This window comes from Schistocerca gregaria, chromosome 8 (genome assembly GCF_023897955.1).
Source record: "Schistocerca gregaria isolate iqSchGreg1 chromosome 8, iqSchGreg1.2, whole genome shotgun sequence".
In the NCBI taxonomy this organism is placed as follows: domain Eukaryota; kingdom Metazoa; phylum Arthropoda; class Insecta; order Orthoptera; family Acrididae; genus Schistocerca; species Schistocerca gregaria.
In genome coordinates, this window is record NC_064927.1 from 319,767,235 (window position 1) to 319,788,927 (window position 21,693).

The window sequence follows — 21,693 nt, forward strand, 5'->3', positions numbered from 1 at the left end:
ATTCCTCACAGTTTGTTCCTCTGCAGTGAGAAGTTTAATGACGGCATATTGCTTGTAATGTACATCACTTACAGATGCCATTTTTAAACTGTCCTGCAGCTACACTATCTGTGAGAACTGATAGAAACTTATTGTGCTCCCTCAAGAGACTTCAGATAATAAATACATAACATTTCACATTCGTAGCATTGCTATTGGCTGGGAAAAAAATTTTGATGCATTACTTCCTGGGCAAAGCTGTATTCAAGTCAGAAAATGAAAGATGTAGAAAAGCTAAAATAGAGTGAAAGAAGAAGTTGCTGTGAATAAATGCTGAGGTGGAAGGAATTAACATTAATTAAGGACAGGTGAGTGGTGAGAACCAAGGACATGTTGTAGTGCTAGTTCTCACATGAGGAGTTCTGAGAAAATGCTGTCTCGGGGAAGAATCCAGATGGCACGTGTGGTGAAACTGGCACTGAGGTTATGACTGTCATGTTGTACAGCATGGTCTGCAACAGGATATGTGGTAGTTATGACAACGTAAAGGGCCAAATGGTGTTAACATAACAGCTGGTATATAACATGTTTCACAGGTGGCTCTCCCTTTGATGGTGTATGTTTTGCCAATTACAGGGATGGAATAAGCGATGGTAGGAGGGTGCATAGAGCAAGCCTTGCAGCAAGGGTGGTCAGAGGGGTAGGAGCCATAGGGTAGGTAGATGGATGTAGGAGGAATGTAGGGTCTGACAAGGATATTGTGGAGATTGGGAGGGCGACGAAAAGCTATTCAAGGTGTGGTCGGAAAAATCAGAGACAGAATGGATCTCATTTCATGGCATGATTTTAGGAAATCATGGCCTTCTCGAAGTAGCTGAATGATACATTCAAGACCAGGATAATACTGGGTGACAGGTAGTGTGCTCTGAAGTTGTTTCTTGGAAGGATCGGCAGTGCCAGGGTTGAATCTGATGGCCCAGGAAATCTGCTTTTGAACTAGACTGTTGGGATAACTATGTCCAGTGAAGGCTGAAGTGAGAGTGGTGGTGGTTTACTGCTGTAAAGAGTCTGCATTGGAACAAATACTTTGCCTCTAATACCAAGCCTGTATGGGAAGGAATGTTTGACATGGAAAGAATGGCAACTGTCAAAATGTAAGTACTGTTGTTTGTCAGTAGGTTTGATGTGGATGGAAGTGAGTAGAGGGCCTTCAGTGAGGATGAAATCAACATCAGTATTTTAACAGGTCATCCTCACCCTGAGTCCATACAGCAAAGATATCATCAATGTATCTAAAACAAACCAGGGACTGAAGGTTTATGGATCCCATAAAGCCCCCTCCAAGTGACCCATGGAAAGGTTGACATAGGAAGGAGCCATCCTCATTCCTATGGCTGTACCCCTCACCTGCTTGTATGTCTGCCCCTCAAAGGTAAAGTAAGTATAAGGTTGATTAAGGTGAGCACGAAGGATGTCATAGGCTTGGAATCAGGTGAGTGTTGACTGAGGAAATGTTCAATAGCATACAGACCATGCACTTGGAGAATGTTGGTATAAAGGGAGATGGCATCAATGGTGACAAGCAAGTTGTGTGGTGGGAGTCGGACAAGCATCGATTTCAGGTGATATCTTTAATATAGGAGGGAAGTCTTTGTACTATGGATTGCAGGTGTTGATCAACTAAGGCGACATACGTTCTGTGGCTGCTTTCAAGCCAACAACTAAAGGATAGACTGGAAAACTCGGTTTGTGGATCTTAAGACAAAGGTAAAAGGCGCAGCTGCATGCTTAGGGTGGGGAAAAGGTTCTATGGATTGAAGTGTAAGTCCTTGTAAGGGGCACGGAGATTTTAAGAAGGACTGCAGGACTTTCAAATTACAAGGATGGGATCATTTTGGCAGATGCTGTAAGTAGAGGTGTCAGACAGCTGGCGTAGACCTTCGCTAATATACTCCTTTCAGACTCCTTTCAGTCAAGTACCACAGTGGTGGTCGTCTGGTAGAATTTTGCACAGAGCAAAACTTAATCATAGCTAATACTTGGTTCAAGAATCATAAAAGAAGGTTGTATACATGGAAGAAGCCTGGAGATACTAAAAGGTATCAGATAGATTATATAATGGTAAGACAGAGATTTAGGAATCAGGTTTTAAATTGTAAGACATTTCCAGGGGCAGATGTGGACTCTGACCACAATCTATTGGTTATGAACTGTAGATTAAAACTGAAGAAACTACAAAAAGGTGCTAATTTAAGTAGACGGGACCGGGATAAACTGAAAGAACCTGAGGTTGTACAGAGTTTTAGGGAGAGCATAAGGGAACAACTGACAGGAACGGAGGAAAGAAATACAGTAGAAGAAGAATGGGTAGCTCTGAGGGATGAAGTAGTGAAGGCAGCAGAAGATCAAATAGGTAAGACGACGAGGGCTAATAGAAATCCTTGAGTAACAGAAGGGATATTCAATTTAATTGATGAAAGGAGAAAATATAAAAATGCAGTAAATGAAGCAGGCAACAAGGAATACAAACGTCTCAAAAATGAGATCGACAGGAAGTGCAGAATGGCTAAGCAGGGATGGCTAGAGGACAAATGTAAGGATGTAGAGGCTTATCTCACTAGGGGTAAGATAGATACTGCTTACAGGAAAATTAACGAGACCTTTGGAGAAAAGAGAGCCACTTGTATGAATATCAAGAGCTCAGATGGAAACCCAGTTCTAAGCAAAGAAGGGAAGGCGGAAAGGTGGAAGGAGTATATAGAGGGTTTATACAAGGACAATGTACTTGAGGACAATATTATGGAAATGGAAGAGGATGTAGATGAAGACGAAATGGGAGATAAGATACTGCGTGAAGAGTTTGACAGAGCAACGAAAGACCTGAGTTGAAACAAGGCCCCGGGTGTAGCCAACATTCCATTAGAACTACTGACGGCCTTGGGAGAGCCAGTCCTGACAAAACTTTACCATCTGGTGAGCAAGATGTATGAGACAGGAAAAATACCCTCAAACTTCAAGAAGAATATAATAATTCCAATCCCAAAGAAAGCAGGTGTTGACAGCTGTGAAAATTACCGAACTATCAGTTTAATAAGTCACAGCTGCAAAATACTAACGCGAATTATTTACAGACGAATGGAAAAACTGGTAGAAGCCGACCTCAGGGAAGATCAGTGTGGATTCTGTAGAAATATTGGAACACGTGAGGCAATACTAACCTTACGACTTATCTTAAAGGAAAGATTAAGGAAAGGCAAACCTACGTTTCTAGCAATTGTAGACTTAAAGAAAGCTTTTGACAAAGTTAACTGGAATACTCTCTTTCAAATTCTGAAGGTGGCAGGGGTGAAATACAGGGAGCGTAAGGCTATTTACAATTTGTACGGAAACCAGATGGCAGTTATAAGAGTCGAGGGGCATGAAAGGGAAGCAGTGGTTGGGAAGGGAGTGAGGCAGGGTTGTAGTCTCTCCCCGATGTTATTCAATCAGTATATTGAGCAAGCAGTAAAGGAAACAAAAGAAAAATTCGGAGTAGGTATTAAAATTCATGGAGAAGAAATAAAAACTTTGAGGTTCGCCGATGACATTGTAATTCTGTCAGAGACAGCAAAGGACTTGGAAGAGCAGTTGAACGGAATGGACAGTGTCTTGAAAGGAGGATATAAGATGAACATCAACAAAAGCAAAACCAGGATAATGGAATGTAGTCGAATTAAGTCAGGTGATGCTGAGGGAATTATATTAGGAAATGGGACACTTAAAGTAGTAAAGGAGTTTTGCTATTTAGGGAGTAAAATAACTGATGATGGTCGAAGTAGAGAGGATATAAAATGAAGACTGGCAATGGCAAGGAAAGCGTTTCTGGAGAAGAGAAATTTGTTAACATCGAGTATAGATTTAAGTGTCAGGAAGTCATTTCTGAAAGTATTTGTATGGAGTGTAGCCATGTATGGAAGTGAAACATGGATGATAAATAGTTTGGACGAGAAGAGAATAGAAGCTTTCTAAATGTGGTGCTACAGAAGAATGTTGAAGATTAGATGGGTGGATCACATAACTACTGAGGAGGTATTGAATAGAACTGGGGAGAAGAGGAGTTTGTGGCACAACTTGACAAAAAGAAGGGACCAGTTGGTAGGACATGTTTTGAGGCATCAAAGGATCACAAATTTAGCATTGGAGGGCAGCATGGAAGGTAAAAATCGTAGAGGGAGACCAAGAGATGAATACACTAAGCAGATTCCGAAGGATGTACGTTGCAGTAAGTACTGGGAGATGAAGAAGCTTGCACAGGATAGAGTAGCATGGAGAGCTGCATCAAACCAGTCTCAGGACTGAAGACCACAACAACAACAACAACCACAGTGGTAGTTCCTTTGTCTGCTGGGAAGATAATAGTGGAGTCGTCAGCTTTTAGGGAACATAGAGCCTGGAGTTCTCCATAGGACAGGTTAGGGTCATTTTGTAGGAAACTGAGGAAAGGTTGTGAAGAAATGATGGATGTGAAGACTTCTCGCAAGACTTGGAAGGAATGATTCCAAGGTAGAGTTGGTGGATCAAATTGGGAGTGTGGTCAGAACAGTTAAAGTCAGGGTTCAATGTCAGTTTGCCGTTGGAAGTGTTTTGGGATTGGGCTGTGAAGTGGTATTTCCAGTACAGGAAAGTAGGTCCTTCACCTTGTTGGATTCAAAACACCCACCGAATGTATATCTGCCTTAGTTGATCAACACCTGCAACCCCCGCAGTACAAAGACTTCCCTCCTATATTAAAGATACCAACCAATACCTATATCATCTTAAATCTGTGGCTATCCCACTTCCACCACACACCTTGTTTGACACCATTTATGGCATCTCTCTCTATACCATATCCCCCACATACCTGGTTTGTCTGCTACTGAATGTTTCCTCAGTCAACGTCCACCTGATTCCAAGCTTATGACATCCTTCTTGCTCACCTTAATCAACTTTATATTTACCAAGCATTACTTTGCCTTTGAGGGACATACATACAAGCAGATAAGGAGTACGGCCATGGGAACCAAGATGCCTCCTTCCTATGCCAACCTTTTCATCAGTTGCTTGGAGGGGGCTTTCCTGAAACCCATAAGCCTTCAGTCCCTGGTTTGGTTTAGATACATTGATGACATCTTTGCTGTAAGGACTCATGGTGAGGCTGGGCTGTTAAAATTCCTTGAATCTCTAAATAGGTTCTACCGATTAAATTTCACATGGTCCTATTCCAAATCCTATACCACTTTCCTTGATGTTGATCTCAGCCTCACCAAAGGCCAGCTACACACTTCCGTCTACATCAAATCTACTGACAAACAATAGTACTTAAATTTTGACAATTGCCATTCTTTCCATGTCAAACATAACTTCCCATACAGCCTTGGTATTAGAGGCAAAGTATTTGTTCCAATACAGACTCTTTACAGCAGTAAACCACCACCACTCTCACTTCAGCCTTCACTGGACATAATTATCCCAACAGCCTAATTAAAAATCAGATTCCCTGGACCATCACATCCAGTCCTGGTACTGCTGACCCTTCCAAAAAACAACTTCGGGTAACACCACTTGTTACCCAGTATTATCCTGGTCTTGAATGTATCATTCAGCTACTTCAGGGAGTATACATGGATGAGGAAAAAAATTCCTGGATCTTTCCTGTAAGTCCCAGTTAAAAGTACACTTCCTCCAGGGTGAAAATACACTTTTTCTGTGTTAAGTGAGAGTATACTTTTCCTTGTAACTGTAAAATTTATCAGTCGTTTGAATGGTTATTGTTTGATACACCTGTGTAGAATTTCCCAGCACTTTAGAAGAGGAAACTCAGGGAACAAAACAGGTTTTGGGAAGATGTCTGACGTGCACCAACATGTATACTGTATATCTTCGTATTTTAAAAGTAAATTCAAACTCCACCAAACACCACATGTTATTTTCCAAAGCATTGAAATAGAGATTGTGATGCGCTTTTGTAAGCCAGTCATAGCTCACGTCATGTGATCTCGCCAGCCGACGACAGTGTATATTAAAAGTAACGTGAACACACAAATAGGAAAAGTTAATGGTTTAAATTAATATACGAAGTGTTGCTACAAAAAAAGGAAAGCTTTCACATATAATGTTGCCTCTGTTTATGCGTGTTACACTTTAAGATACACCACACAAATGTGCCCTTAAAATTATTAAGAACGACACAAAAATGTCAGATCTTCTGGGCTCGAAATTATTCTAAATCATCATTTTTAAATTAGAGCCCAAACCTCTGTGATTTAAGAAATTCATCCTGCATTCTAGCACATAGTTCATCTTGCATAAAAGGAAATTTACTTTGAAAGTAACGCTTTTCAAACCACCATTCACAATATTTTCCCATGACCAGTTAGAAACAGGTTCGTTTCAGAGGTTGTCAGAGAGGGCCAGATAACAAGCGTCACTGCGCTTGTGCAGCTACGATGACACAGGAAGCCTGTAAATTCGTACATGTAAACAATTAAAAGATCTTACATGATGTGATAAAAGAAACAAGACATTAGAGGACACTCCAAGAGCACGAGAATTTCGAGAACCATACTAAAATGCACAATTTGACTTGAAGTGCTAATTCGTATGTCCAGATTAAGATGTAATTTTTCTTGGAGTACCAGTACTGTATTATCTCATGTTTGGTTCCTTATTATGGCATAATGCCATATGTGTTAGAACATGAAAACGTGCACCTGAAATACAGCGAACAGTTGAAACTTGCCAATAGTGTCAAATTAAACACTCCATTTTAAATAAATTGGCAATAAACTGGCTGGTTCAATGGAAAAGATTAATAGAAGCCCAATTTCATTAGCAAATCAAGAAAAATAACTTCATTGTTCTGCAGTGTGATTAGTGCTTGACTGTCAGAAAGGAGAAATAAAATAAAATTTGAAACTAACAACATATTTTAGCCTTCCATAATTGTTTAAATGTATTTTAATTCACTTGATAGCTCCCAGTCACAGAAATCCATTTTCTTTTCATTTGACGTGCAAGCAATAAAAGAAAAGGAAACGGCAAAATCACTAAACAAACACGGGTCATGTGAGACAACCTGCCTCCCCATTACAACTGAAGACTGCTCTGTAGATTTGCCCCAGATCTACAATTGTTCTGAACCAGGGCAATACTAGAAGGTGGCGTCCCTCCTCCCTCGAACGTTTCAAGTAGGATGCCAAAAATGTAAAAAATCAGTAGCGCACATCTTTCTGAACAGTATGATACATAAAACATATGTGTTAGAGGAAATGTAAGACGTATTATTTGGTCTTAAATGTGCCAAAGTGCAATGCCACACCTCTTCACACAGCATTCTTCTATCGCACATCACTATATTTCACTCTGTGGAACTAAAACATGTAACACTTTATAATGGGTGACATCAACCTAAATTCAGGACAATGGAAATTAAACTGTCCTGTGGTCCCTCTCCTCCTGCTCCCAGTTGGTCAGTTTGACAACCTGCTCCAGTTGGGGAAAAAAAACAATTGACAATAAATACTGGATGGGATTATTTGTAACAGGGAGAACAGGAACTCTTCAGAAAATTTGCACTCTTTATTGCCTGTTAGCTAATAACTTGATGTTTTGTGTGAAATAAAATTAAATATAGGATAAAACATAAGTCCTTAGATTGCTTTTCTCACTAACCTTAGTACAGCTTTACATGGCGTGTTTCCTTTCGGGAAAGAATCTATTAGCTCATCAAAGTTTGTCAAATATGTTGCTACATGAAAATACCAAATCTCATTGTCTAATACTGAAAAAGCTATTAATACAAATAGTACCCAATACTGGTGTAGTTTCTCGAACTGATTACACATATTTTGTCACTGTCTGCTAGATAACACGAAATATGTCTGCCTAATATTGCAGCAACTGTAACACTCACTGAATAAATGACACTGTTTTGACACAAATGGTCATTTCTATAACACGACAAAATTTAATCATGAAGTACCAATATCAAATGCCTATTAGGCCTACTGCAAGCAAAAAGATTCATGTCAGGAAATAGTTTTACATTTCATCCATACGCTCTAGCTTCTGAAGCATGATATCAGTAGTAGGATATTTTTATATAAATTTGTAATTGTAATATTCTTTAGAATATGCTTATCCATTACGGATAGTTTAGAACCGTTACTGTATATTGAATGTAAATAAGTTATACACAACTGCAACCAGTCACTTTTTTGAAATAATAATGCTTTATTCTAAAACCGGTTTTCAACCCTTTTCAGGTTCATCTTCAGATGGTTTCGGGAGGTTCCGGGAAGTTACATCATTACTGGTAGTAGCATAATGCTGGGTGCTGGTTCTATGGCAGAAAGATGCGTCATACTTTAATGTATCGCCATGACTATAGCTTATCTGTCGATTTGGATGTAAATTTAGTTTTTACTTACTGTGACAGTATAGGCGGCTTTTTTCGGATATGTCTGTGTCCATTTTGATGTCCAGAACACTTTCACACGAACTATATTAGTTTACACTGTACCAGCGTGTTCTGGACATCAAAATGGACACAGACATATCCGAAAAAAGCCGCCTATACTGTCACAGTATAGGATACATGCATCCACCCTCCATTGCATGGAATCCCTGATGCACTGATGCAGCCCTGGAGAATGGCATATTGTATCACAGCCATCCACAATACGAGCACGAAGAGTCTCTACATTTGGTACCGGGGTTGTGTAGACAAGAGCTTTCAAATGCCCCCATAAATGAAAGTCAAGAGGGTTGAGGTCAGGAGAGCGTGGAGGCCATGGAATTGGTCTGCCTCTACCAATCCATCGGTCACCGAATCTGTTGTTGAGAAGCGTACGAACACTTCGATTGAAATGTGCAGGAGCTCCATCGTGCATGAACCACATGTTGTGTCGTACTTGTAAAGGCACATGTTCTAGCAGCACAGGTAGAGTATCCCGTATGAACTCATGATAACGTGCTCCATTGAGCGTAGGTGGAAGAACATGGGGCCCAATCAAGACATCACCAACAATGCCTGTCCAAATGATCGCAGAAAATCTGTGTTGATGATGCGATTGCACAATTACATGTGGATTCTCGTCAGCCCACACATGTTGATTGTGAAAATTTACAATTTGGTCACGTTGGAATGAAGCCTCATCCGTAAAGAGAACATTTGCACTGAAATGACGATTGACACATTGTTGGATGAACCATTCACAGAAGTGTACCCGTGGAGGCCAATCAGCTGCTGATAGTGCCTGCACATGCTGCACATGGTATGGAAACAACTGGTTCTCCCGTAGCACTCTCCATACAGTGATGAGGTCAACGTAACCTTGTACAGCAGCAACTTCTCTGATGCTTACATTAGGGTTATCATCAACTGCACGAAGAATTGCCTCGTCCATTGCAGGCGTCCTTGTCATTCTAGGTCTTCCCGAGTCGCAAGTCATGGGCTGGAATGTTCCGTGCTCCCTAAGATGCCGATCAATTGCTTCGAATGTCTTCCTGTCAGGACACCTTTGTTCTGGAAATCTGTCTCAATACAAATGTACCGCGCCACGGCTATTGCCCTGTGCTAATCCATACATCAAATGGGCATCTGCAAAGTCCACATTTGTAAACTGACTGCAAAACCACGTTTGTGATGAACACTAACCTGTTGATGCTACGTACTGATGTGCTTGATGCTATTACTGTAGAGCAATGAGTCGCATGTCAGCACAAGCACCGAAGTCAACATTACCTTCCTTCAATGGTGCCAACTGGCAGTGAACTGAGGAAGTACAGTACATACTGACGAAACTGAAATGAGCTCTAACCTGGAAATTAAACGTTTCCGGACACATGTCCACATAACATCTTTTCTTTATTTGTGTGTGAGGAATGTTTCCTGAAAGTTTGACTGTACCTTTTTGTAACACCCTGTACAATAACAGATCAGGATTTCAGGCAGGCTGTGAGGGACACACATGTATTCAGTGGATTCTTTGATGACACTGATTACTATTTAATCTGTAGTGAAATTGGTATTGTGAGGTCGAAAGTGCAGCAAGTCAGGTCCATATGTAGGAGGATAAGAGTGGAGGAACATCAGTATAAGGAGATCAGGCACAAGTACATAACAGTGATCTCGGAAAGGTACCAATTAGTTGAATGTAGTCAATTACAGTCATTGGAAAAGGAATGGACAAGGTACAGAGACACAGTACTAGAAGTGGCTAAAGAATGTCTTGGAACAGTGGTGTGTAAAGGTAGGATGAAGCAAACAGCTTGGTGGAATGACACAGTCAAGGCATCCTGTAAAAGGAAAAAAAAGGCGTATCAAAAATGGCTGCATACTAGAACTAAAGTAGATACAGAAAGTTATGTTGAAGAAAGAAACAAAGCCAAACAGATAATTGTAGCATCCAAGAAGAAATCTTGGGAAGACTTTGCAAACAGGTTGGAGATTTTTGGTCAAGCTGCTGGAAAACCATTCTGGAGTGTAATTAGCAGTCTTCAAAAGGGAGGTAAGAAAGAAATGACAAGTATTTTGAACAGGTCAGGAAAACTGCTGGTGAATCCTGTTGATGCCTTGGGCAGATGGAGGAAATATTTTGAAGAGTTGCTCAATGTAGGTGAAAATACGATTAGTAATGTTTCAGATTTCTATGTACAATGGGATAGGAATGATGATGGAAATAGAATCACATTTGAGGAAGTGGAGAAAATGGCCAATACATTGCAGTGCAATAAAGCAGCTGGGATGGATGAAATTAAGTCGGAACTCATCAAATACAGTGGAATGTCAGGTCTTAAATGGCTACACAGGATAATTGAAATGGCCTGAGAGTCGGGACAGGTACCATAAGGCTGGACGAAAGCAGTAATCACACCAATCTTTAAAAATGGAAACAGAAAAGATTATAACAACTACAGAGGTATCTCTTTAAACAGCGTTGTGGGTGAAATCTTCTCAGGTATTGTTGAAAGGAAAGTGCAGGTATTAGTTGAGGGCCAATCGGATGAAAATCAGTGTGGGTTTAGGCCTCTTAGAGGTTGTCAGGACCAGATATTTAGGTTACAGCAAATAATGGAGAAGTATTACGAGTGGAACAAGGAATTGTATCTGTGCTTTATAGATCTAGAAAAGGCATATGACCGGGTTCCTAGGAGGAAGTTATTGTCTGTTCTACGAGATTATGGAATAGGAGGCAATCTTTTGCAAGCAATTAAAGGTCTGTAAATAGATAGGCAGGCAGCAGTTAGAGTTGACACTAAATTGAGTTCATGGTTCAGAGTAGTTTCAGGGGTAAGACAAGGTTGCAACCTCTCTCCACTGTTGCTCATATTATTTATGGATCATATGTTGAAAACAATAGATTGGCTGGATGAGATTAAGATATGTGAACACATAATAAGCAGTCTCACATATGCAGATGACTTAGTTGTGATGGCAGATTCAATTGAAAGTTTGCAAAGTAGTATTTCAGAGCTAGATCAGAAATTTAAGGACTATGGTATGAAGATGAGCATCTCCAAAATGAAAGTAATGCCAGTGTGAAAGAGATATAAATGGATTGAGTGCCAAATAGGAGGAACAAAGTTAGAACAGGTGGACGGTTTCAAGTACTTAAGATGCATATTCTCACAGGATGGCAACATAGTGAAAGAACTGGAAGCGAGGTGTAGGAAAACTAATGCATTGAGCACTCAGCTATGAACTTCTCTCTCTGCAAGAAGGAAGTCAGTACCAAGACTAAGTTATCTGTGCACCGTTCAATCTTTTCACCAACTTAGTTGTATGGGAGCGAAAGCTGGGTGGATTCAGGTTACCTTATCAATAACGTTGAGGTTACTGATTTGAAAGTAGCTAGGATGATTGCAGGTACTAGTAGATGGGAACAATGGCAGGAGGGTGTCCACAATGAGGAAATCAAAGAAAAACTGGGAATGAACTCTATAGATTTAGCAGTCAGGGCGAAGAGGCTTAGATGGTGAGGTCATGTTACACGCATGGGAGAAGCAAGGTTACCCAAGAGACTCATGGGTTCAGCAGTAGAGGGTAGGAGGAGTCGGGGTAGACCAAGGAGAAGGTACCTGGATTCGGTTAAGAATGATTTTGATGTCATAGGCTTAACATCAGAAGAGGCACCAATGTTAGCACTGAATAGGGGATTTTATAAGGGGGACTATGCTCCAGACTGAACACTGAAAGGCATAATCAGTCTTAAATGATGATGATGATTTATTATATTATCAGGCCTGCTGTCAAACTTGTTTTATTAATTTCTTTTATTTTTTGCCGTAATTTATCTCCACTAGAGAAAAACAGTTCAATGTTATCAGCAAAACATAAGTGGTTCAGATAGATTCTGTTAGCATTTCTGCCTCCTTTTTCCCCAGTTTAGGGATATGGCAACTTCTTCTTGGACTGTCAAGGATACTGAATTTACTTTCTGACTCCTTTTCCATTTCTGAATTTCTCCGACACAAGTCTAATGGATGTCACTGATACATACAGGTTGTGTCACAATTTCTACTAAAGACTTCTAGGGGTAATATGGGGAAATTAGTAGAAAAAGTTTTGATAAGAAACCCTTGCCTGAAAATGTCTTTTTGGACATAAAATAAATTTGAAGATTGAATCACTTTCAAATCTCTCACTTCACAGTATGTACACAGTAGAGACAATGAGCTCTGATCTATGTGCTCTACAAGGGCTGCTCCATGTGGTTACCCTGCCATTCAATGCACATGCTGTATTTGTACCCCATGCACACAGATCACCCCTCTTAGTAGAGAAAGTACAAATTTTTCACAACCATTATCACAGTCTGAGAAATATAGTATATTATGAACTGAAGTGATCCAGAAAATTTCCTTGATACCTGTGTTGTGCTGCTCTGTCACTAGGTAAGGTACTGTAAAGTGGGAGATTAGATATTCAAACTTATTTTATATCCAAATGCTACATTTCTGGACATGGGTTCCTTACCAAAAAATTATATACCAAGTCCCCTCTAAAACCTCTAGAAGCCTGCAATAAGAACTGTGAAATGCTCTATACATTCTTCACCAAATTAATGTAAGTTGTATGAATGCTTTGTTTCTAAAGGGCTGTCACTACATATTTAGTTGAATCTGAGTCATAAGCTTTCTCAAAAGCCATCAATCTTTAGAAAATTGGTAATTTACACTCATTGCTCTTTTCTACAGATTCATTCCTAATTTGCAATGCTCACCCTTGCTACATGCTTTTGTAAAGGCAGTTTGTTCCTTTGTTTTAGCAGAATTCCACTGGTTTTTAAAGGCAGTTGGTAAAGATTTTAGTGAATATCCTTTTTATTATTGAGAGGAGGTTGATGTGTTAATATAGTAGTTTCTTACATCCCATTAGTCTTCTTTCTCATGAAGTACAAACAAATTGTTCCAGTTTGGGGAATTGTCCTCTTCTGAAGACATTCTCTGAACAGTTGTGAAGTGTGTTTTATTCACCTCATAATACACAGACTTTCAGAACATATGTCTGATGTACAGGAAAGATGTCAAGTTACAGTTTGCTTATTTGAAATTTTGTCACACTTATAATATTACTTTGTGAAGAATTTACTTATTTAAAATTTGTCAAACGTACAATATTTTCATCCACTATAACTATCATAAATTTTTATTCCATTTTAGGCATCCAGCTCAATTTTAGGCATCCTGCTCGAAGTATCACTTCGTTTTTCATGAAATCTTCCACAGGGTATTGGCATATTTCAATTAGAAAATCATGTAACTTGCTTTTCAAAATATTTAGCTTCATATTCAGTATCTTTTTTTAAATTACATTTTAGTTGCTTTTGCTCCAGATTTAAGCATTTCTGTTAAAATGCCATTATTCTCTAGCCATCTTTTCTTTCTTCACGCCTGAAATAGCTTTACACATTTCACATAGAATTGCTTTCAAAATGGTATTTTTCTTATCAATTGTCTATGCTTTTGATTCTTACTAACATTTAAGGAAATGTTAATAAATATATAATGATTTCAAAAGGCACAGAGAAAAAGAGCGAAATTTTATGAATAAAAGTCTGTCAGTGGTTTGTGTGTTCAATATTTCTTATACTTATTTAGGCTAAAAAGATCCATTGTCAGTGTTTCCAAGATTCAAATGACACTTTCCATCATGATCTGATGAAGCAGTCATACCTAAGGGATGTTATATTGTTATATAAACATAAAAGCATTTGAGAGCTAGTATACACAAACTACAGCACAAAATCTGAATAATGCTAAAATCTGCATCAGTGATGGCCTGTAGCAAAATTATTTTTAACTGTTTGGTTTTCATTGCACATGCAAACGTCAGTCAACAAATATCAGTACAAAAACATTGAAAATATTCACTGAAAGAAGTATAAACATGATACACCAAAGAAGTATGATTGCCCTTGAAAACTAGATTTTTACTACTATGTGAAATTACATAAATCATAACAAAAAGAGGTGCGGAGGGTTTACATATATTTCTGATGAGCTAATTTTTGAAGCAGCAGAGGAGAAGATGGAATAACAGCTTTCCAATGTACGGGTACTTTGCACTAAAGTTTCCTGAAAATAGTGTGTTCACTGTGTCTTTTTATTAAGTATGTATCTGGTTGTGTAATTTTGCCCCCCAAAATTTATAAATGTTACAGAAAGTAAAGGTTAAAGCTTTTGTTTTCTATATGTAGACTCGAAGTCATTTTCAGTATTGTCAACAGTGAGTCCAGTTTTGAGCAAATGGGTACCTACTGCTGATTTATTTGGTTGCTAGAGGCAAAACACTAAGATATTCATTAAACCTCATTCTCAAATTTCTGCCACTTTGATCTATGTAGAAATGATTGCTCTTTTGGCATTTGATCTTCATACTCCAAAACGTGCTACCATAATTTACGGAATACAAGCTGCACTTTTTTCTCTGAAAAATTTCCTTATACTCAAAATCAACATAAAAATGTCCAGCGTTTGTTTTAAAATTCCCACCAGTCTTAAAAATGGCCATATATTCAATACCACAGGAAACCTATCTCTATCTGGCAACACTGGGTTCAACTGGCAGCAGTAGTGCACCGATGTGACGAACATGAGTTTCGGGGATTCACAAGCTTGTCAACACTGTCTCCCACCTGCCCTGCCATCACAAACCCAAAACATTGTCTAAATTTAAAGTATGGTAATTGAATATGCAGAAGAACATAGAAGCACAACAGCTGAGCAGCATTTTGGCCCTAAACCGACAGATAAAACTGTTCATGACTGGCAGGCTAATAAAAAAAGACGAGGACTAAATATGCAAATAGCAGACTGACTGCAAAATGGCCATAACCAGAAGTTGATACATTGACATGGATTCAAGGACACCATCAAAATGACACTGGAAGTCATACAAAAATGATTCAAATACACACTTGAAAATTAGCACTACAATGGAACTTACTGTTTGTAGGGGTGGAGTTGGTTGGTGCTACAGGTTTATGAAGCGTCATGGACTTGGCATGTGAACCAAACCAAAATATCTCAGCAAATGCCACAAATTCACGAAGATAAAATATTATCTTTGCATTGTTTATTGCTCAACATCAAAAGAAAACCAGTGTGGAACTAAGCCAAATAGCGAATATGGACAAAACCTCTCTCACATTTAATGTGCCGATTAACAGAAAGGTGCTAAAACTGGAGCTATAAAAACAAGCGGACATGAAAAAGTGCACTACACTGGTGCCCTTTCATGTTGTTCTGATGGTACTAAACTTAACCCAATGATCATTTTCAAATGCAAAACAATGCCAAAACTTTCTGAAATATCACCACCAGGTGTTGTCGTTCATGCAAATGATGAAGGTTGGTTGGATGGATGAGACTGGTATGAAATTATGGATTAACAGAGTGTGGTAGAGAAGGAAAAGTGCTTTACTGAAGAAGACATGTCTTCTTGTGCTATATCAGTTTAGTGGACATTTGTAAAATTATGTTGAAGAGAAACTGAGAATGGGAAATACAGAGCTTGCTGTTATTCTGGAAGGACTTACTTCACAACTGCAACATTTTGATGGAAATTACGCACCTCAGGCCAAGCTGCCTGAGTTGGCAGCCATGTGTGTGCAAGACGAGCTTGTTTGTGTCAATAAATGGTGTGTGTTCCTCTTTTTCTGATGAAGGCTGTGGCTGAAAACTTATGTGTGTCTTTTACTTGTGTCAGTCTGTAGCTTAGCATGTTATCTCTATGCTAAACAGCAATCTATCTTTTCATACATTGTTGATATTCCTACCTGGAGTCTCCATTGTTCAATTTACAACTCTAATTATAATGCCATCAGATCAATACATCATTTTTCTCTTGATGTCATTCGTTGCAGAGCCATGAAAACATTCTTTCAAATGGTTTGTATCACCTTTTGATCCTTCATTCTTTCCATTTAAATTTCACAATATATCAAAATGAAATTTGTCGGAGCTAAAAGTAAATGGTCTAATCTGATTTCAACCTACTACTACTTTATCTGTGAGAAATCTTACACCATGCACTACAAAAACATTCCAATTTTAGTAGGTTTTAATCTTCTGGGGCACAGTAGTTACAACAAATATGTGTTTGCACTAGTAGGCAGCAATCTTCCTTCACTTATATGGCTATCACTACTAAATTTTTACACAGCCATCAACCACAAGGGTTTACAGTGTGTTTTAATACATGTGATAAAAGAAAAATAAATTAACTTCTTCACATTGGATTTTACTGGATTAATACCTTCAGTATACACTTTTTCAGAAACTGGTTCGTTGTTGGCTTTGTTCATCAAAAATTCTGTCTCAACATCCTCTACGACACCTTCATCTGGAGATGTTGGATCATCCTCCTGTAACAAACACAATATTAGATAGAGACTAACAATTATGATATTCATAACAGAAAACTTTGTAGGCTGGTAGAAGCAATTAAAAATAAAAGCTAAACAGAATCGTAAGTTGCTGCATGCAACAAAAAGTTAAAGTTTTAATAGCTTTCGAATCTGGACTTAACATGGAATTAGAAGGGCAGGATCAACAGGAAGAAAGTCTTTATAAGGAGTAGACAGGATATCAAGCTGAGGATGACACTGCGGAGTTGTATACAAAAAGTTTCAACAATGGGCTGCCTGTAGTACCCTAAAGGAAACAAACCATGGCAGCTTAGCGCATATCAAATCCAAGGTAGCCAGGCAAAAATGGCTCAAAACCCATTCAAATAACTAGATAAGAGAAATCAATCTGTCTCACAGAGAAGGTTTTCAGTCAGGATTTCTGAACTTACATGTTCAATTCCTATAAGCACACATTTTTTTTTATTTCTTTTTTTTTTTTTTTTTTTTTAAGAAAAAAGTCGTATTTACTAGACCTCCCTTTATTTATTTCTGTTCCTTCACATTATCCTGTCATAGTAACTAAATGATCGCACAAGCTCATAGATTACATTTTTCAGTTCTTTTTTTATTTTTTTGTGAAAAAAAGGATATATATGTATATACTCACATCAGAGTCAACTGCACTAGTTCGACGAATGCATTCTGCTGTCAGCTTCCCCAAACCTGCTGAAGAAGTACACAGACAAGTAAGCATTACAAAGGATGTAATTGGCTTTGAATATTTAAATTCATCAGAAACAATAATTCTTAGCTTTGTAATCAATAAAAAAAACAAGTAGAAAGGTGAAAAACAATGGAAATTGCTATCACATTCTTCAGTTATGGTGGTGCAACAAGCAGAGGAAGATTGTAGAAAAAGAAAACGGTAATTGTATTCCAGAATTATACTCCTAGCTTTAAAAGACTTAAAGGCATGACATTTAGCAGACAGTTAACATATTTTCTCGCAAAGTAGCATGCATGCTTCCCTGATCATTTGACTGTTTTGTTTTGTTCAGCATTTTGGTAACACTATTTGTGAGACAAGTGAACCAGTGAATATTCATGCTTGTAGATAGCGAATAAACTTTCAATTCAACCAAAATAAATTATAAACAGCACTCTAGTGTATATTGTACAAATCCTTTATAAGTAACCTTTGCTACCTCATTACAAAAATATAAGGAAAATGTAAACTTGATAATGGTAGCTTGATAATGGTAGAAGTTTCCAAAAACCAGATGTATGGTAAGCATTTTAATAATGACAGGTTATAGAAACAAAACCTAAGAATAAAATCTGTAGAAAACGTAAGGGGAGAAGAAAATAGGATTGAAGTCAATAATGTTGGTTGTCACATAAATTTGAACCTTCAGATGAAAAAATGATTTATTTTATGTATTTTATGAAAAATTATTGGAAGACTCTAATAAACAAATTCCTGCAGGAAATGAAGACACTGCAAAACATGTGCACTATCTGTCTACTGACACTCCGGCTTTACATTACATTCATACTTGTTCAATAGATTATGAATACAACATTTCATAATGATGTGGAATGTGTCAGTTTAACATAAGTTTTCTTCACATGATTATTTTTATTTATTTAAATAAAATAGAAAGAAACTTCCACATGGGAAAAATAAATTAAAAACAAAGATTCCAAGACTTACCAAGCGGGAAAGGGCCGGTAGATAGGCACAATAAATAAAACACACAAACACACACACAGAATTTCTAGCTTTCGCAACCGACGGTTGCTTCTTCAGGAAAGAGGGAAGGAGAGGGAAAGACGAAAGGATGTGGGTTTTAAGGGAGAGGGTAAGGAGTCATTCAAATCCCGGGAGCGGAAAGACTTCCCTTAGGGAGAAAAAAGGAAAGGTGTACACTCGCACACACACACATATCCATCCACACGTTCACTTGTGTTAACGTGCCACAGCAATGCCTCTGCGACGTGCATGGCGTCGTCGCTGGCGGCGCAGTGTACCTGTGTATCGCAGCTTGAAGGCTATTGATATTGACCTAGCTGGTCAATTTAATAAGCAGCAGTTAATTGGAGGCCCCAATGTGTTTCGTGGAATGCATCTGAACTTTACCTGTGATGTACAGGCAGTGTTTGGAGGTAGTACTTGGCTCACACTTGCTGTTGTGTGGGGCAATCATGCAGATTATGGTGGCCTTGAAGCTTTTCCTGATGCTAATATTCTCACTTGGAAAACATGGAGTATTTTGGAGACTGCAGGACTGTTGGCTAAAGTGCCTTATGGTACTCTAGTTCCAAGCATGCCATTTGTTTTGAGTACTAGGAAGAAGAAGAAATTAAATGCTGATGAGTACTTGTTTATATGGGCCAAAGTTGGTAATGGCAATTGTAAAATAAAGATTAACGGCGACTGTATGATATATTATAGACAATAAAGATCCTTATCTCCTTTCCTTAATTCCTTTCTAAAAGGCCTTTACAAATGTCTGCTTGTGTCTGTGTATGTACAATTTAAAACCTGGTTCCTAAATCTCTGTTTTACCATTATATAATCTATCTGAAACCTGTCAGTATCTCCAGGCTTATTCCATGTACACAACCTTCTTTCATGATTCTTGAACCAAGTGTTAGCTATGATTAAGTTATGATCTGTGCAAAATTTTACCAGGCAGTTTCCTCTTTCATTTCTTACCCCCATTCCATATAAACCTACTACACGAAGTTAATAGTTTAAATTAATATACACAGTGTTGCTACAAGGAAAGCAAAGCTTCCACATATAATATTGGTCTCTAAGGTTAATAAGCTGCAAGAGAAGCTAAGCTTTCACACATAATGTTGATCTTTTTTGCGCTTGTTACACTTTAAGATGAACCAGTAAAATTTTTTATAATGACGTTAATGTCTGATCTTCAGGGTTTGAAATTCTTGTAAATGGCTCGCCATCAAAGATTTGATTTTGAAATGAGAGTTGAACACACTGTGATTTAAAAAATTCATGGTAAATTTACACACATAGTTCAACTTACGTAAAAGGATATTTACTTTGAATGTAAAGCTTTTCAAACCACCAATCACAATATTTTCCCATGACCTGTTAGAAATAGGTTCTTTTCATTAGGGCAGTGCAGATAACAGGTGACACCGGCAGCTACCATGAAGTAGGAAGCGCATAAGTTCATACATGTAAAACATTGAAAGACCATACACTATGTCATAAAAGAAACAAGACACCAGGATACTCCAAGAGCATCGGGATTTCATCAACCATACTAAAATGTGCACATTTATAGTGCATACTTAAAGTGCACATTTGTATGTCCAGATTATGAATAAAGTAGACCTCAACCTGATATTAAGCATTTCAGTTTGGTTTTCAGGATGTAAATTTTCTTGGAGCACCAGTACTGTACTATATCATTTTTGGTTTTTTTATTATGGCACAATGTCATATGTGCTGTAAGATGAAAACGTGCACTTGAAATGCAGCAAACAGTTGAAACTAGCCAGTACCATGGAATTAAACATTTCATTTCAAATACATTGACTGCCTCTGTGGAACAGGTTAATAAAACCCAAATTTCTTTAGCAAACAGACAAAAATAACTTCATTGTTCTGCAAGGCAATTAATGCTTGACTGTCAGAAAGGTGGAAATAAAATAAAATTTAAAACTAATAACATATTTTAACCTTCCGTAATTATGTGAATATATTTTAATTCACTTGATAGCTCCTGGCCACAGATTTCCATTTTCTTTTCACTTGACATGAGAGTAAACAAAGGGGAAACAGCAAAATCATTAAATGTAAACATGGGTCATGTGGAGACTACCCACTATAACTCAGACTGCTCTGCACATCAGCCCCAGATGTATGATATTTGCTAACTGAGTCAATAATAATAATAAAAAAAAAAAAAAAAAAAAAATTCGAATTTTCAAAAGTAAGTTCATCTTGTAGCGCACATCTTTTTGAAAAGTTTGAAACATAAAACGTGTGTTCAAGGAAATGTAAGGCATGTTATTTGGTCTTAAGTGTGCCAAAGTGCAGTGCCATGCCTCTTTATACAGCATTCTTCTATCGCACATCACTGTATTTAGCTCTGTGGAATTGAAACTTGTATATTTTGTAATGGATGCCATCTAACTATATTCAGGACAATGGAAACTGAAATGTCCTGTGGTGTCTCTCCTGCTCCCAGTCGGCTGATTTGACAGCCTGCCTCTCTCTCTCTCTCTCTCTCTCTCTCTCTCTCTCTCTCTCTCTCTCTCTCTCTCTCTAAAAAAAAAAAAAAAAAAAAGGGGGAGAGAGAGAGAGAGAGAGAGAGAGAGAGAGAGAGAGAATCTCTCAATTAATATCGTATGTGATTATTTATAATCAGGAGAACAAGAACTCCACAAAAAATTTGCACTCTTTATTGCCTATTAACTAGTAACTTGCTGTTTTGTGTGACGTGAAATTAAATATAGGATACATAAAACCAATAAAGACAAGACACAAGCCAGAAAGTACACATTTACTCAAGCCTTAGCTCTAGCATTCTGTTCTCTCTAATCTTGCTACAGCTTTATATGGTGTGCTTTCCTTTCTGTGAATGAATCTATTACCTCATCAAAGATCGACAAACGTTTTGTTACATGAAAAACTGAACTGTTGTTATGTAATACTGAAAAAGCTTTTAATACAAATAATACCCAAGGCTGGTGTGATTTCTCAATCTGATTACATCTATTTTGTCACTGTCTGCCAGATACAACAAAATAGGTCTTTCTAATATTGTAGCAATTTTGTAACACACACCAAATAAAT

The 21,693-nt window shown here is 38.1% G+C and overlaps 1 protein-coding gene across 7 annotated transcripts in view; it reads right to left on the reverse strand.

Moving 5' to 3' along the window:
- LOC126284259 (small G protein signaling modulator 1-like) overlaps positions 1-21,693 on the reverse strand; it is a 263,420-nt gene that overhangs the window by 71,133 nt on the left and 170,594 nt on the right. For 4 of the 7 annotated variants that reach the window (XM_049983065.1, XM_049983060.1, XM_049983064.1 and 1 more), the window contains 2 exons: positions 17,524-17,582; positions 16,763-16,871 (listed from right to left, as the gene is read on the reverse strand). In XM_049983065.1, the coding sequence (XP_049839022.1) occupies positions 16,763-16,871; positions 17,524-17,582 (168 nt within the window). The remainder of the gene's footprint in view (positions 1-16,762; positions 16,872-17,523; positions 17,583-21,693) is intronic. The other 3 variants (XM_049983066.1, XM_049983063.1, XM_049983062.1) reach the window with 1 other exon arrangement.